General features: G+C 37.8%; 1 protein-coding gene and 1 non-coding gene across 2 annotated transcripts; one reads left to right on the forward strand and one right to left on the reverse strand.

The window, feature by feature from the left end:
- Positions 1–1519: 1519 nt before the first annotated feature.
- LOC143852062 (5S ribosomal RNA) lies at positions 1520–1638 on the reverse strand. Its single transcript, XR_013236641.1, has one exon. It is a non-coding gene; the product is annotated as a 5S ribosomal RNA (ribosomal RNA).
- Positions 1639–7724: 6086 nt separating this feature from the next.
- Positions 7725–10993, forward strand: LOC143851086 (AP2-like ethylene-responsive transcription factor TOE3). The gene is made up of 10 exons (XM_077360406.1): positions 7725–8384; positions 8489–8514; positions 8970–9000; positions 9084–9171; positions 9272–9417; positions 9583–9627; positions 9703–9794; positions 9888–10045; positions 10148–10315; positions 10587–10993. The coding sequence occupies exons 1-10, from the start codon at positions 7981–7983 to the stop codon at positions 10785–10787; spliced, it is 1359 nt and encodes a 452-aa protein (XP_077216521.1). The 5' UTR covers positions 7725–7980; the 3' UTR covers positions 10788–10993.
- Positions 10994–15080: the final 4087 nt, after the last annotated feature.

Consider the following 15080-nt stretch of genomic DNA (forward strand, 5'->3'; position numbering starts at 1 on the left):
ACTTCTTCTTTTTTTATGATCCAAACCGTTCATTTGTTTGGGCACAACGTAGATAGGTTGTGCCCCAAAATCATTTCCATAGGATGATCCTAACCCTCCGATCTGTAGAAGATTCCATAAATGGTTTTTGGAAATCTCCATATTCAGATCAGTTCAGATTGGAGGGTTAGGATCATCCAATGGAAATGATTTTTGGGGCACAACCTATTTATGTTGTGCCCAAACAGTGGGCCATACCTGTTTTCCAAGACTTCACGTGTTTTCACGGCCACCCGTCATATAAATTCTCACATGAGAGATAGAAAGAGGGCAAGAGAGAGGTTGCATGATATTACTAATTCTATTATTTTAGAAGTATTCAATCCGATTAAAAATAGTGCAGTGATAAATGGACCCCGTATATCTTAAATCGACTCCTATGTCTCTTTCTCTCTACTATCGTCGATTTAAGATATATGGGAGTCTGCCCTATTTTTAATCGGATTGAATACTTCTAAAATTGTTCATGTTGACTCCTTAGTCATAAGATCAGCTAAGCCTCATTTGGCCGGCAAGTTCATGGTCATTATGGAGAAATCCTTTACGAAGAGGATACATTAGCTATATTTATATATGAAAAATCGAGATAAGGTGATATGACGCAAGGTCTTCTAAAAGTGGAACAGGTGCTTTTCTTCTAGTACTCAAGGCTCTTTATTTTGGGGGAGTATATTACACCTGGGTGGTACTTCCTAGTGGAGGGGAGAGCAAAGAGGGTGAAGGAAACTGCCACATCTGTGGATTTCCAATTTCTTATTTCCACAACGAATTTAGAAATATGATTTTTTTCACTGTCAGCTGTTGAATTAGAAATCGAAGAATTTGATCCGATCCAAATTACAATGCAAAAAGGGCTGCGAATGTGAGGAATCCAAATCAAAATCTTCTCGGCATCCTAAGGGCCCGTTTTGATACCTCGTATTTTGTATTTGGATTCGGAATTGAGTTTTGAATACAAAATGAATAGATCTGCCAGCTCATGTTGAGGGAGACAGAGATGGAAGTGGGTACTTCCTAGTGAAGGGGAGAGGTTGAGGAGTAAAGAGGGTGAAGGAAACTGCCATATCTGTGGATTTCCAATTACTTATTTCCACAGCATATTTGGAAATCTGTTTTTTTTTCACTGTCAGTCGTTAATTTGGAAATCCAAGGATTTGATCCGGATCCAAATTACAGCACAAAAAGGGCTGCAAATGTGAGAAATCCAAATCAAAATCTTCTCAGCATCCAAACGGGCCCTAATAGAATTAGTAATATTGTGCGACCTCTCTCTTGCCCTCTTTGTATCTCTAGTGTTTTTTCCTTCTTTCTGATTTTCATTATTCTCTTCTTTTCGCCACTTCAGCTCCTCAGGATTCCCCAACCGAACTGAGCCTAAGCAAAAAGCTTACTTGGGTGAAGAATTGATATCTACACCCATTTGTTTTGCTAGATATATTGGTTCCTGATGTACTCTTTTTTTGATAGGTTAAAAGTGGCAGGGGTGCAACACGAGGACTTCCCAGGAGGTCATCCATCCTAGTACTACTCTCGCCCAAGCACGCTTTACTTCGGAGTTCTGATGGGATCCAGTGCATTTGTGCTGGTATGATCGCACCCTTGGCTCTTGATGTACTTACTAAAAGAATGGGGTGGCAATATCGGCTGGAGGGAATTGATATTTACACTCAATTTTTTGTATATTCCTAAAGAGGGCATGGAAGATAGCAAAGAAGGTCCTCCAAGGGGGAGCTGTAAACGGATGCCCGAGCAGGTAAGAAATGGACCCTTAATCGGACCCAGATGCTCTTCTTCTTCTTTTGGTAAAGGAAAAAATCATATTCTGCATAATCATTCTGCTCTTCTCTCATTCTTGTCTACCTTAAACTTGTGAAACAACCAATTACTCCAAAAGCTTAAACTGTTAGGATTTGTGTTATATAATCAAAGCTTAAGCTGTTAGAGATTGTGTTATCTAATCATTTATACTTCAACAAAGCTCTAACGGTCAGTTTGGGTGTAACACCCACTAGCATTTTGGGGATTACAGTTTACAGAAATTGAATCCAAAATGGAAATGGTTTGCTCACGCAAATTGACCATTGAACGAATATTAGATAATACCCTGAACCCACTTGCATTTTTGGGACTACACACAAATTGAATCCAAAATTGAAGTGGGTTGCATGCCCAAACTGACCATTAAACGAATTTTTATAATACCCTGAACCGAAATTCATATTTGGAACATCAAAATTTCAAGCTAGCACTGCTCAATTTATAAACAGGAACCGAAATGTTCTGTTCTTCGAAGAGTACATATCTAACAAGAAAGCAAGACAACACTCTGTACATACGCAGAGACATGTTCAAAATGCTTAAAAGATTTGCTTCTCTATGAATTCTCAATAGCATTGCCAATTGCGGGTGCAAGATCCGTTACATTTACGGTACAAGCTGTAGTTATTTCTATACTTTGATCTTTGTGGAGCAACAATACTTTGTTTTCTCCTCAAGTGTATATCTCTGTCATAAATGAAGTATTTATTGGAGTTTGATGCTTATGAATCAAATCCATTCTTGGATAAATTGACCTTGGAAATCAGGTCAGATTGTGGATTGATAATATGTTCAAACAGTTTATGAAATGAAATGCAGGCCATGTGTCATTCATCAAACATGTAGCTGCAACTCAGCCTCCTAAACATCTTGATTATTTGTTGAACATGCTTCGAGCAAGAGGTGGGAGTTTCTGAACCTCCTGATCAGCTTGTATTGTTTATAAACATTAATTTATAGTATCTAAAACAGTCATCAATTACTATGTTATATGGTTACTAAGTAGTCTCCTTTTATATTTGTAAACTGCAGTTTGTTTCTATGGAGAGCTATTCTTTCTCATTTCTAGGTTGGCTGTAGTTGTGACATCTATGAACTATGATTTTCATCAATACCATATATGAAATGGACATGAATTACTAGCTGGCTTTACTGCCATAAAAATTTAAAGAACACTTATTTGGTGCTTTGTGTCAGATCATCTCGAGTCCACTGAGCTTTTTTATTGAACCTCAATCAATAGAACTTGTTAGAAATGATTGGTCAGACATACTCCTTGTTTGAATTACTTATATCAATTGAAACTTAGCATTTGATTTTCGCATCGTGAATCATGAATCCGAAACGACATATGTAGAGAAATTTGATAATTTGTTTACTTCTGTATTCTATATTAGTATCTTTTATTTTCCCTTTCTCATTGGGATTTCTTTGATGAGTGGATTTCATGTTTACTTGCTACTAGAAATAGTTGGTAATCTCAACTCAACTCAACAAAGCCTTTTTCTCAAACTAGTTGGGGTAGGCTAATTAGTTGGTAATTTGGCCTGTAATTTTCTCTGTCCTGATTCATTATCATTAACAGCCGAAGATTGCCATCTCTGCAGCTTTAGGCACAATGATCTGTTTACTTGGTTTTTGCCAGAACATTTACATTCCACGGTGGCTATTAGAGCATAATGGCTTCAATGACACCGGCCGAGCTTGAATGATTTGCTGGGAAGTGATCTACATGCACATAGAAAATGAATATGTATCTACATAAATTCTCAATATTAAGTACTATCATAATATTTTTTGGGCAGTAATAAATCGACTCCCAAATATCTTAAATCGACTCCCTATGTGTCTTTCTCTCTCCTCTGGGTTAGAGAGAGAAAGAGGAGAGAGATAGACACATGAGGGCTTTTTCCCACGCCAAGGAAATGCCAACCTACCCAAGTTGCACCCCTGCTTGAGGTAGACAAAAAATTCTGACATGAATGATCCCCTAACCCTCCGATCAATAGAGTTTCTATAATGTGCACCCTCCACAGATCATTGGGTTAGGATCATCATATAGAAATAGTTTTTGGGGTACAGCCTCTTTACATTGTCGCACAACAAATGAACGGTCGGATCATTCTATGAAGTGGACCCCACAGTACTTTTTCGTAAATATTATGAGTTCAAGCACCTTATAAAGTCTCTCTCTCTCCCTCACACACACACACACACCCCCAAGAAAAGGAAAGATTAAGCATCTAACTTTCGCTGCTTTTATTTTATAGATGTGAGAGCACTATGAGCTCTTGGCTCTTTCTACTGTATTCAAGGATGTGGGACTACCAATCTTCATGGTCCCCTCCCCTCTCCTCTGTTCTCTCCCTTTCTAAGATGACAAGGGAGGACGATTTCTAAAGTGACCCCAACCAGAAAGAAGTAATATTCAAAATAAAATTAAAAAATTTCTTTTAAGATGAACATAGTTTGCTTCTTTAATTTTACACTAAGGAAAAACAACCATATTTGGCATGGACCCACCGTCATGTGCACATTGATCGGGCACACGGACATTGCTAGCAATCAGAAGTCTTTGGGTCTATTGCCGTTGATCCCACCGTCGCTCGATGATTCTAGTCCTTTGATCAAGCATGATGAAAAAGACGTCCAAGATATTTTTAAGTTATTTACTAGTATGTTTAGGGAAATGATTTCAGCGCTACCATGTTTTGATAAAGATGCACAACAAATCTTGTTGTTTAGTATTTGAAGGCTTGTAAGAGCGTTTTGAGAACTATAATATTCTTCTCACGTTAAATACTAAACGCCGCGCATCTTTATGAAAATATGGTAGCACTGAAATCATTTCCCTATTTTTATTAGAGAAAAGTGTTCTTGCGCAGCTGCTCAGATAAGCTATCTGAGTAGCTGTTTCAAAAACTCATGTGGCCCCACATTTTTGGGGTGATCCAAAGCATTCATTTGGAAGGCCCTTCCATGGATAGAGTGTGTACAAAAAATGAGCCATTTAGGATTATCCTAACGTGCCATTTATGGAGGAAAAAATGGTCAGAAACAGTGTCTGTCCATTTCCCCCTCCACCTTTGATTGGGTTAGGATGATCATAGGGCTGATTTTTTGTACACACCCTATCCGTGGAAGGGCCTTTCAAATGAATGCTTTGGATCACCCCAAAAATGTGGGCCACATGAGTTTCTGAGCAGCTGTGCAAGAACACTATTCTCTTTTTATTATTGTTGTTGTTGTTTGTTGTTGTTGAGAAAATCCGCCAGGCAAATCCGATCCGATCGTGCACAAGTAAATGAAAAAGTAAGAAGAAACACAAGCCACGTGATTAACATCGAGATCTTACGTGGTTCGGCCAAGATGCCTACATCCACGGGCAAGAACATGATCTTCCATTATGAGAAAACAATATACAAGGATTACCATGGATTAACCCAAACCTGCAAACCTGCAACTCTTTCCTTGCTTCTCTCAGCTAAGACTGTACACCGAGAGTAACCCGAGAAAATCCGAAAGAAAACCCATGAGAAAAACCCCTTTTCTCTCTCTCTCTCTTCCTCTCTCTTTCTCTAGCCCAAACCACCTACTTGCCTCCACTTGCCGACCATACTTTGAACCGTAGGAGCTTAGAAACTTTTAAACTAGGTTTTCCAAAAAAAAATCCTAAAAAAATCTGCTTTCTATTTTGCCTTCCCACACAAAGGGAAACACAAGAACTTTCCCAACAATCTCCATCTTAGCTTTTTTCACAGCCACTTGAAGACTTTTCATTGATGTTGCAACTTGCAACCGGTTTGCTATTGCCGCATACCACCATTAGTCTTCCGAAGTACCAGCTACATACCATCGAATCATCCTGGTTCTAACTTCTCCTGATTCGATCAACATGACGAATACATATATCTAGCTGTCAACCTGTTAACTCACACAGTCAACTCTGAAGAAGGATCTTGATACATCCTCCCCAATGCAGGTACCATCACCTTCTCACCATCGTCTGTAATCTTGAAACCCGTCTTCTATCATCTCTCATGCAAATATGTTATGTGATGGTCCCTAGCAAATCCCATTACGAACAGTATAATATTAGCCTTATATTACTATGGTGTAGGTTGTACAATACTTTTAAAAAAATACTTGACAATGGTAAGATTAAACCCACGTGGGACCCAAATGTAATGGTGTGTGTGTGTGTGAGAGAGAGAGAGAGAGAGAGAGAGAGAGATTCTACTTGTAGAAAGAAAAGTCCCTCGTCCTTCTTTCTATTATTGGAATTTTGCATACTTTTGAGGATGAGATGGAATTAGGGTTCCCTGTCAAGGTGGGAAATGACGTGTCCTCCTTAGCAACAACATATGTGGGGAGCACATTTATTCTCTCTCATATTATTAGGGAAAGTTATATATATATATATATATTCTCCCCCCTTTGCTTCTTCATGCCACCCCCCTCTACTGTGTTTCTGCTACTCTTTTTAGACCTAAAGGGGATGACCCTGGGAAGAAAAGTAGCCAGCCGAATATATCATTTCCCTGTTATTGATAATAAAGTATGTAATGTATCTATGTTTGGCATTTAATACGAGACTTAGTGAACGGTGATTGGCCTCTTGAAGCCTCCAAAAAGGGAAACGTGGCCCTCTCCCGTACTCTTGGATTTTGGACTTCTCTAGAAAAACCTTCCTTTTTCCCCATATTCCCCGTTTCCTTTTTCTTCATCTGCTGTAATAAGATTCCACACCCATATTAACAAACACCCTTCCCTTCTCTTTCAAATTACACACCTCAAAAACGAAACCAAAGTATATAAATCAAGGAGCTCACCTAAGTTTCAAATACTTTATTATTATGTTATGAGTTTTTATATGGTGTATCGTATGCTCCAGTATTTCTACAAAAGTAATAACGTACGGCTTACACCATAGGATGATCCAAACCGTCCATTCGAAATAGGTTGTGATCGAAAAATCATGTCTATAGGATTATCCTAGCCCATCAAATGGACAGTTTGGATCATCCTGTGTGTAAGCCTTACTGTACTTTTTCAAAAGTACTGGACTACAGGGGCTTGCACCAAAAGTACATAAATTAAATTAAGGAGTTGATGTTCGTTTAAGATTATGACAACTGATTGTGAGTCTAAAAACCAATTATCGGACTAAAAATTATGTTTAATTTTTGGTCCAATAATTGCTTTTAGTCCAATAATTGTGAGTCCAAAACCTATTATTGGACTAAAAATTATGTGAGGGTTGCTGAGGAAAACGGGATCCTGTGCTGCTGGGAAAAACAAGGAGCCCTCTGTCATGGCACGTGTGCAATATACAAAAAAAGAGTGCACGTTATCCCCACATATACATAAAAATCGGAAAAATAGCCAAATCGATTGGCTATTTTCTCCTCTCCTTCTTTATTTTTTAACTACGGATCCCGTTTTAGATAGAGGTGCAACTCGGGTCGATTTTTCCGAATTCGGGTTGAGCTTTTACCTTGAAATCGGGTCGGGTTCAGGTTGTTTCCTATTCTTTTTTTTTTTGTTTAGCAAAAGCTCAACCCGACCCGACCCAAGTTGCACCCGTAGTTTAGTAGTGTTTACCAAATTATGTTTAATTTTCGGTCCAAAAATTGGTTTTTAGTTCAAGAATTGTGAGTCCAAAACCTACTTTTATCATTATTTCATTCAAAAATTTGTAAGTCCAATAATAGGTTTTGGACTCACAATTGGTTGTCATTATCTTAAACGAACATGGGCATAGTACTTTAGGGGGTGTCTCAATAAAGAAAGGGGGTTAGATTCTGGAAAAGTAAGTAGGTGGTTTCTATTAGCGGATAAAGAATTGACACACAGATTATGCTTTTCGATTTGGTTAACGTCGGAAACAGAAGAAAGAGAAGCTTTTCTTCTTCTTTTTTCCATTTTGACAAGAAATAGAGGGTTTGTTATGACTTTGAATAATAAGGTAATATGATTGACAATAAGAGTCTAATATAGAGAGAGAAATAGAATAGATAGAGAGAGAGAGAGAGCTTGTTTTTGTGAACCCTTCTTTAGAGAGAGAGAGAGAGAGAGAGAGAGAGAGAGAGAGGGTGTTGAGATTTTTCAGTTTTTTTTTTCATGTGGGATTTGAATGACTCCCCGGATCAGAGGAGAGAGACCTCAGAGGGGTGTATTTATCAAAAAAAGAGTCATGGTGATGAAAAGGGTAAAGGGGTCGGATTCATTGGATCCGTTTCTAGTGAAGAAGAAGAAGAAAACGGGCCGGTGGTGACCCGGCAGTTTTTTCCGGTGGAAGATTTGGAGGGGATTCAGAGTGGGGGTGAGAAAATTCCGGCAAGTCCTCTCCCGAGGGCCCACTGGGTCGGGGTCAAATTCTGTCAATCGGAGCCTACTGGGTCCGGAAAGCAATTGGATGTATCTCAGCCTTTGAAGAAGAGTAGAAGAGGCCCTAGATCAAGAAGCTCTCAGTATCGTGGTGTCACGTTTTACCGGCGAACTGGCCGTTGGGAATCCCACATATGGTCAGTTTTTTTTTTTTTTTATTTTAATTTTCACACTAATATATTTATTTTATTTTTTTCCCTTTTTAGTCTTATTTGTTTCTCTTTATTTTGTGTTGTTGCAGGGATTGTGGAAAACAAGTTTATTTGGGTACGTAGATGAACACATAGAAGTTTGGATAAATGATTTTATAATTCAGGATTGTAAAACCCTGGATTTTACAAGCTAAAACTTGGGTTTTACAATCCTGAAAATGTACAATCTATATTTTAGCTTATAAAATTTGGGTCTTATAACTTATAAAATCCAGGTTTTAGCTTGTAAAATCCATGATTTTACAATCCTAGGCTATAAAATACTTGTATCCAAACTGCCCCATATATAGTACTAGAAAATTTCTTCTTTTTTAATCTTTTTGTCAATTGTTTTTGTAGAAATATTATTCTTTTTTCTTTTCTGTTTTTTTAATGGGAAAAAAACATGATCTTGTCTAACAATATTCTAATAATGAACTATAGAGGTCAATTCTTCTTTTCTTTTTGTTTTCTGAATGATTTTTGTAGATTTTGAAGTTACTGACATTGGAGTATGAATTTCCAATACAGGTGGATTTGACACTGCTCACGCAGCTGCTCGGTATTTCTTTGATTTGTCGTCTTTTCTAAGAAATGTTTTTCCACTGAACATTTCGAGATTAAATTCGAGAACTTTTGTTTCAGAGCATATGACAGAGCAGCAATCAAATTTCGGGGTCTCGACGCAGACATCAATTTTAATCTCAATGAATATGAGGAAGATTTGAAGCAGGTTAGAGTGATAGATAGAGTTGTTTTATTTTATTTTCTTATCTTTTTATGTATCTAAGAACAGTAATCAAAGCTAAGGGATAATGGTGTGGGTGTAACAGATGAGTCTTCTGACAAAGGAGGAATTCGTCCATGTTCTTCGTCGCCAAAGTACTGGATTTCCTCGTGGAAGCTCTAAATTTAGAGGGGTTACTTTACATAAATGTGGAAGATGGGAGGCTAGAATGGGGCAGTTCTTTGGAAAAAAGTAGTCTTCTCCTCCTTTTTTTTTTTTTATAAAACTAGTGAATCATAAAGAGAAGTTCTGGGTTTTAGTCCCTTGTCTTTTTAAAGATTTGTCTTTTTAATAGCGTTCCTCGATTTGTTTATCACACATTTAAAAAAAATTAATTTCGGTTTGTTAATTTAACAGATATGTGTATTTGGGGCTTTTCGATTCTGAAGTTGAAGCTGCGAGGTATTGAAAATTGTGTGATTATATTCAGATCATATTGAATTGGGGTTGTTTTAATCTGAAATCTTACTTGTTCAGGGCTTATGACAAGGCAGCGATCAAGTGTAATGGGAGGGAGGCAGTAACTAATTTTGATCCTAGTATTTACGAGAACGAGATTAGCTCTGCTAGTATGTAATTTGAGAGGTTTTGCTATTGCTAACTATCAAAGTCTCGAAATTTTCCTCTTTGCACATTCCTAATTGATCTGATGTTTTGTCTAGAGAGTGATGCTGTTGATCACAACCTGGATTTGAGTCTGGGGAATTCAGCTTCGAAACGGGACAGTTTAGAATCAATGGAGGACGAGAGATTGAATCAGTTGGATCGGCCATTGCTCGAAACCGATTGGAGGATGGGCGGGCGGAGCATCAAGCCAAGGGTAATGCACGATCTCCTCATCATTCTCTTTCGAACCCAGTATTAATTCTACTGAAATTCTCACTTTAGAACCTGAATTTCCTTTCTTTGCTTTCGTTTTCAGGTTGATGGGGAACAAGATCTTATGATGCTCAATCAGTCCCACACCCACATCCAATCTCCAATCTCATTCAAAATGAATGATATGAACAAGTACACCCATTACAGTAAAACCAGAGAAACTCCAATGCTACATTTGATACAACACCAGCTCAATCCTCCCTGTTATCAAGTGGGTAACCAAAATTAACCATTTTTATCAATTGGGTTTGTTTTGTTATGTCATTTTTTATCTGGATTTCAATCCTTTTTTTTTGTCAAAACCAAAATTAACGAATTTTATCAATTGGGTTATTGGGTTTGTTTTGTTATGTCATTTTTTTAATCTGGGTTTCAATCCTTTTTTTTTATCAATAACCAAAATTAACCAATTTTATCAATTGGGTTATTGGGTTTGTCTTGTTATGTGATTTTTGATCTGGGTTTCAATCCTTTTTTATCAGTTTTCGGGCAGTAACGGAGGACGAACTGGAGGAGGAGGGGGGCTTTCTCTGGCGAAGGGCAGTAGCAATTGGACTTCTGGTTCAGCTCCAACACAAGTGTTTGCTACCCCCGCAGCATCATCAGGATTCTCATCACAGATAATAAAACCACCCAGTTGGCTGCAGAAGAATGGGTTCCACTCTCTCATGAGACCCACCTGACCCCGTATTTTTCTGCTTTGCTACTAAATTCTCTCTCTCTCTCATTTTTCTTTTACCCATACTTTTCTGCAAACTAATCCATCTTTTCTCTCCAAGGTTGTAGTATTGTATGTAACCATGTCTTTGATGGGCAAAAGCAACTGCATTGTTAACCATGTTTCCAAGGTTGTATTTGTTATGTATGGCGTATAGGGATTTTTGGTTTATACTAATTGCACAATGGAAATAGAGTAATAATGTGCGTAATCGAACCATATATAATAGAATTAATCAAACATCGAAGAAGAAATGAGTGATCGGTTGGAAGGATGTTTGTCGGGAGGTAATGAGAACAAAAAAGGAATCTCTCTGGTGAGTTGGAAGGATGTTTGTGTGCCCATCAATAGGGGTGGTTATTCGGTTTAAACCGAACCGAATAGACCGAAATTTGGTAACCGAAATAATTTCAGTTACCAAATTTCGGTAACCGAAACCGAACTGAAATTATCCGAAACCGAATAAAAAATCGGTTATTCGGTTATCCGAAATCAAACCGAACCGAATAACCGAATTGTGGGAGAAAAAGAGGGAAAAAATCAAAATCTCGGTTTGGATCGGAGGGCTAGGATCATCCGAACGAAATGATTTTTTGAGCACAACCTAATTAATTTTTGATCAATCAAATGAACGGTTTTGATCATCCTACGGAGTGCACATCTAGCACTTTTTTTTGTGAAAAATGGCTTTCATTTTTTTTTTAGAAAACCGAAACCAAAACCGAATAACTGAATTTCCAAAAAAAAAAAACCAAAACCGAACCGAAAAGAAAAAAACCGAACCGAACCGATTCGGTTATTCGGTTTTAACCGAATAATGCTCACCCCTACCCATCAAGGTGGGTGGTTTGGGTATTAGAAGATTTCGGGAGCTTAACCACGCTTTGCTAGGAAAGTGGTTATGGAGATTTGGTGATGAAAGATCTCATTTGTGGGTTAGGGTTATTTTTAGTATGTATGGTTGTCAACTCGGAAGGTGGGAGTCTTTCGATAATTTTAAGAAAAAGGGTCTAACAGTGTGGAGAGATATTTTAAAAATGTCTTCCCTGTTCAACCTGAAGAGGATAGAATTAAGTTTTGGAGTGATTTATGGTGTGGTGATAGCCTGCTTAGGTTGTTGTTTCCGAAAATTTTCTAGGTTGCGGTGAATAAAGAAGCTATAGTGAGTGAGTGTATGGTTAGTAGGGGTGGTGTTTGGAAATTGTGTACGGCTTATAGAAGAAGGTTCTTTACTTGGGAGTTAGATTCTGCGGCTAAACTTAGAAGGCTTTTGGATAATGGTTACATTAAAAGAAATGGGATGGATAAGAGCAGGGGCGGAGCTACATGTAGCATAAGGGGGGTAGCTGCCCCTGTTGAGTTGGGCCAAACTCCTTAATAGGCCCAACTCAATTGGGCCCAACCCCCTTTAAAATTTGAAGCCTAGCCCCCTTATGTATAACCTGCCCCTCTTATGTACAAATCCTGGCTCCACCACTGGATAAGAGAATATGGACTACAGATTCTTCTGGGTTTTTTTCTGTCAGATCTTTCTATACGAGCCTGATGCCCTGCCCGACTCCCTCTTTTTCGGCAAAGGTGTGGAAATTTCATTGTCCGCCGCATGTAAGTATCTTTGGTTGGGCCGCATGTCGCGACAGGATACAAACCATTAACTTTCTGAGAAACCGTGGTATGTGGCTTGTTGATCATTGCCCCCTATGTCTTGTGGATGGGGAATCTGCGGATCATCTATTTATGCATTGCTTGCCACTTCGTGGGTGGTTTAGAAGGAGAGAAATGCGCGGGTGTTTGAGGGAATGTCCAAGGCTCCTCATTATCTTTATATGCAGATAATTGCATTGGTTATAAATTGGACGAGATGCCATTCATCTTTCCAGTTTGTCTCAGCTTTTGATCTTTGGGAAAGATGGGGTGTGGTGTGTTTGAGTAGTGAGTGGGCTAATAAAGTTGTGCAGAGATGGGAACCACCGCCTCTAGAAGTGTTAAAAATAAACTTTGATGGTGCTTGCTTTGGGAATCCTGGTCCAGCCGGGGTGGGAGGTTTATGTCGTGATGATGCTGGCAAGATTCTTTGGACTTTTGGGGGCCCTTTGAGTGTGACTGATGCTACGGAGGTGGAAGTCCAAGCGGCTTTCAATGGCATAAAAAAGGTGAGTAGGGACCGTCTGAAGAGTGTAATTGTTGAAGGGGACTCGTTTAATGTTATCAGTGGCCGAGGGGTGGGGGGCTCCACCTTGGAGGTTTTTGGATATTTTTGACGAAATGGAAGATATATTGGCGGAATCAGATATTGAGTTGATCCATGTTAGAAGGTCTGCTAACGAGAAGGCGGATGCGTTGGCTAGAAGAGGGGTGGTATGCAACTCGATGAATTGGTCTGATCAATTTCCTATTTGATGTCCTTTTCATTGTGTAATTAGTTTTTTTATTTTTTGTTCTGTAACTTCAGGAATTCCCTTTCTGGTGTCCCTTCTGATTCTTTTATAATATTTGTCATTTCAAAAAAAGAAAAAGAAATGAGTGATCGGTTGAGTTGAGACACGGATTAAAATCCGTTGTCCTTAACGGAAAATATTGTCCCCACATACAACGAATCAACGGTGCAGATAGAGAGAAAATTTTGAGATGAGAAAACAAAATAACATAACATATTTGAATACCTTTGCATATTTAACATATATTTATAGGAATTGAAGAGAAATATTGAGAGACGCTTCTCTTCAATTGTATCATTAAAAATCTCTTAAATTGTATCATTAAAAATATATGACTAAACCGACTTAATTAAAATATAAATTTAGTATTGCATCTCTAATGAGAGTCGACTAAACTGATTTCATTTTCCATCTTTTATTTACTTTTGTTTTTTTTTTTTGAAGTGATGAAAAAATATATTATAACGGAGGGGGACCTCCAAGACTGAGATGAATTAAAAAAAATTTATTATTTATTTACTATTAAGATAATAATAATAATAATAAGAGGAATGATAGATGCAAGGGCTGAAGAGGGGCCCTGGAATACATCCACGACATTAAGTGCAACCGAATTCAGTTTCTTAACCGAATTAAAAAATGATCTGGGTCTATTCAAGGGCCCTTCTTCAGCCCTTGCATAAAGAGGGCCCTTGCATCTATCATTCCTGTAATAATAATATCACCATATTTAAACACTTTTGCGGATTCATTATCATATGTTTATGGGAATCAAATAGGAATAATGAAGAGAAGCTTCTCTTTAAAAATATATGTGAATTTTCAAGTAAAAAATTAATTAATTAAAATAGTAATAGTAATATCTAATTAAACAACAAAAGAGGAGCTTATAGCTTTGAATTAATACACGAACTATTCTTATATAAAAAAAAATATTCAACATTATTCCATCTCTGACCAAACTGATTTCATTTTCCATCTACTATTCATTTCCTATTAAGATCATCAATCATTTTATTTGTGGGTCCTTTCCACTTTAATTTACTGTAAGCTCAACTATCTTCATTAAAGCTGCTGTTTCAGACATTCCTAAAGAGGAAACAGACAAAGAAGCCAAATCCATTGGGTTTTTTTTTTTTTTTTCTGAAGGGTGTAATTATCAAAATGAGGGGGTTACGTCATGTCTAGGAAATACCGTCTGAGAGGGATGAGGTGTCGCTATCCTCGTTCTTGAGAATCAGTTCACTTGCAGGGAAGGCTATAATTGTGAGAGAGACTTAACCAAAGCACCCAAAGCAGAGCCTTTGGCCAAAAAAGCAAAACAAACCTTAAAAGCTTTTCTTATTTGTTATTTGAGAACCCAGTCAAATTTACAGTAAATTTCTTGCTTTGGTCCCACCCTGAAAATGGAACCTAAAATCAATCCCTTTCATAAAGGAGAAAAGGCTATGTAGTTATCAACAATGTATCATGTAATCTAGGGCAAGCTTTTGTATTGGAAATTGATATTTACACACCCCATCACAGTAGATAGACCTACTCCCTGTTTGGATTGCAAGAAAAACATTTCTGTTGGAATATTTTTTCTTTGGAATTTTTATGAAAGTCAAACAGGGACTTTCAGTATAAAAGTACCAAGTTGCTTAGCAACTTTAGCGAAACTAATGGAGTTTCTAAGCTTTTAAAGAAACTCCCAACACCAAGGGGCTATTTGGATACGTGGATTTTAGAATCCAGGTTTTAGTTTGAAAGTGGTGTAAATTTCATGATTTAACAATCCATTATCCTGGATTTTAAGTAAGAAATCCAGGTTTTAGAAA

Source organism: Tasmannia lanceolata, unplaced genomic scaffold (assembly GCF_043159265.1).
Source record: "Tasmannia lanceolata isolate RefF3 unplaced genomic scaffold, GAP_Taslan_0.1 ptg000018l, whole genome shotgun sequence".
Classification (NCBI taxonomy): domain Eukaryota; kingdom Viridiplantae; phylum Streptophyta; class Magnoliopsida; order Canellales; family Winteraceae; genus Tasmannia; species Tasmannia lanceolata.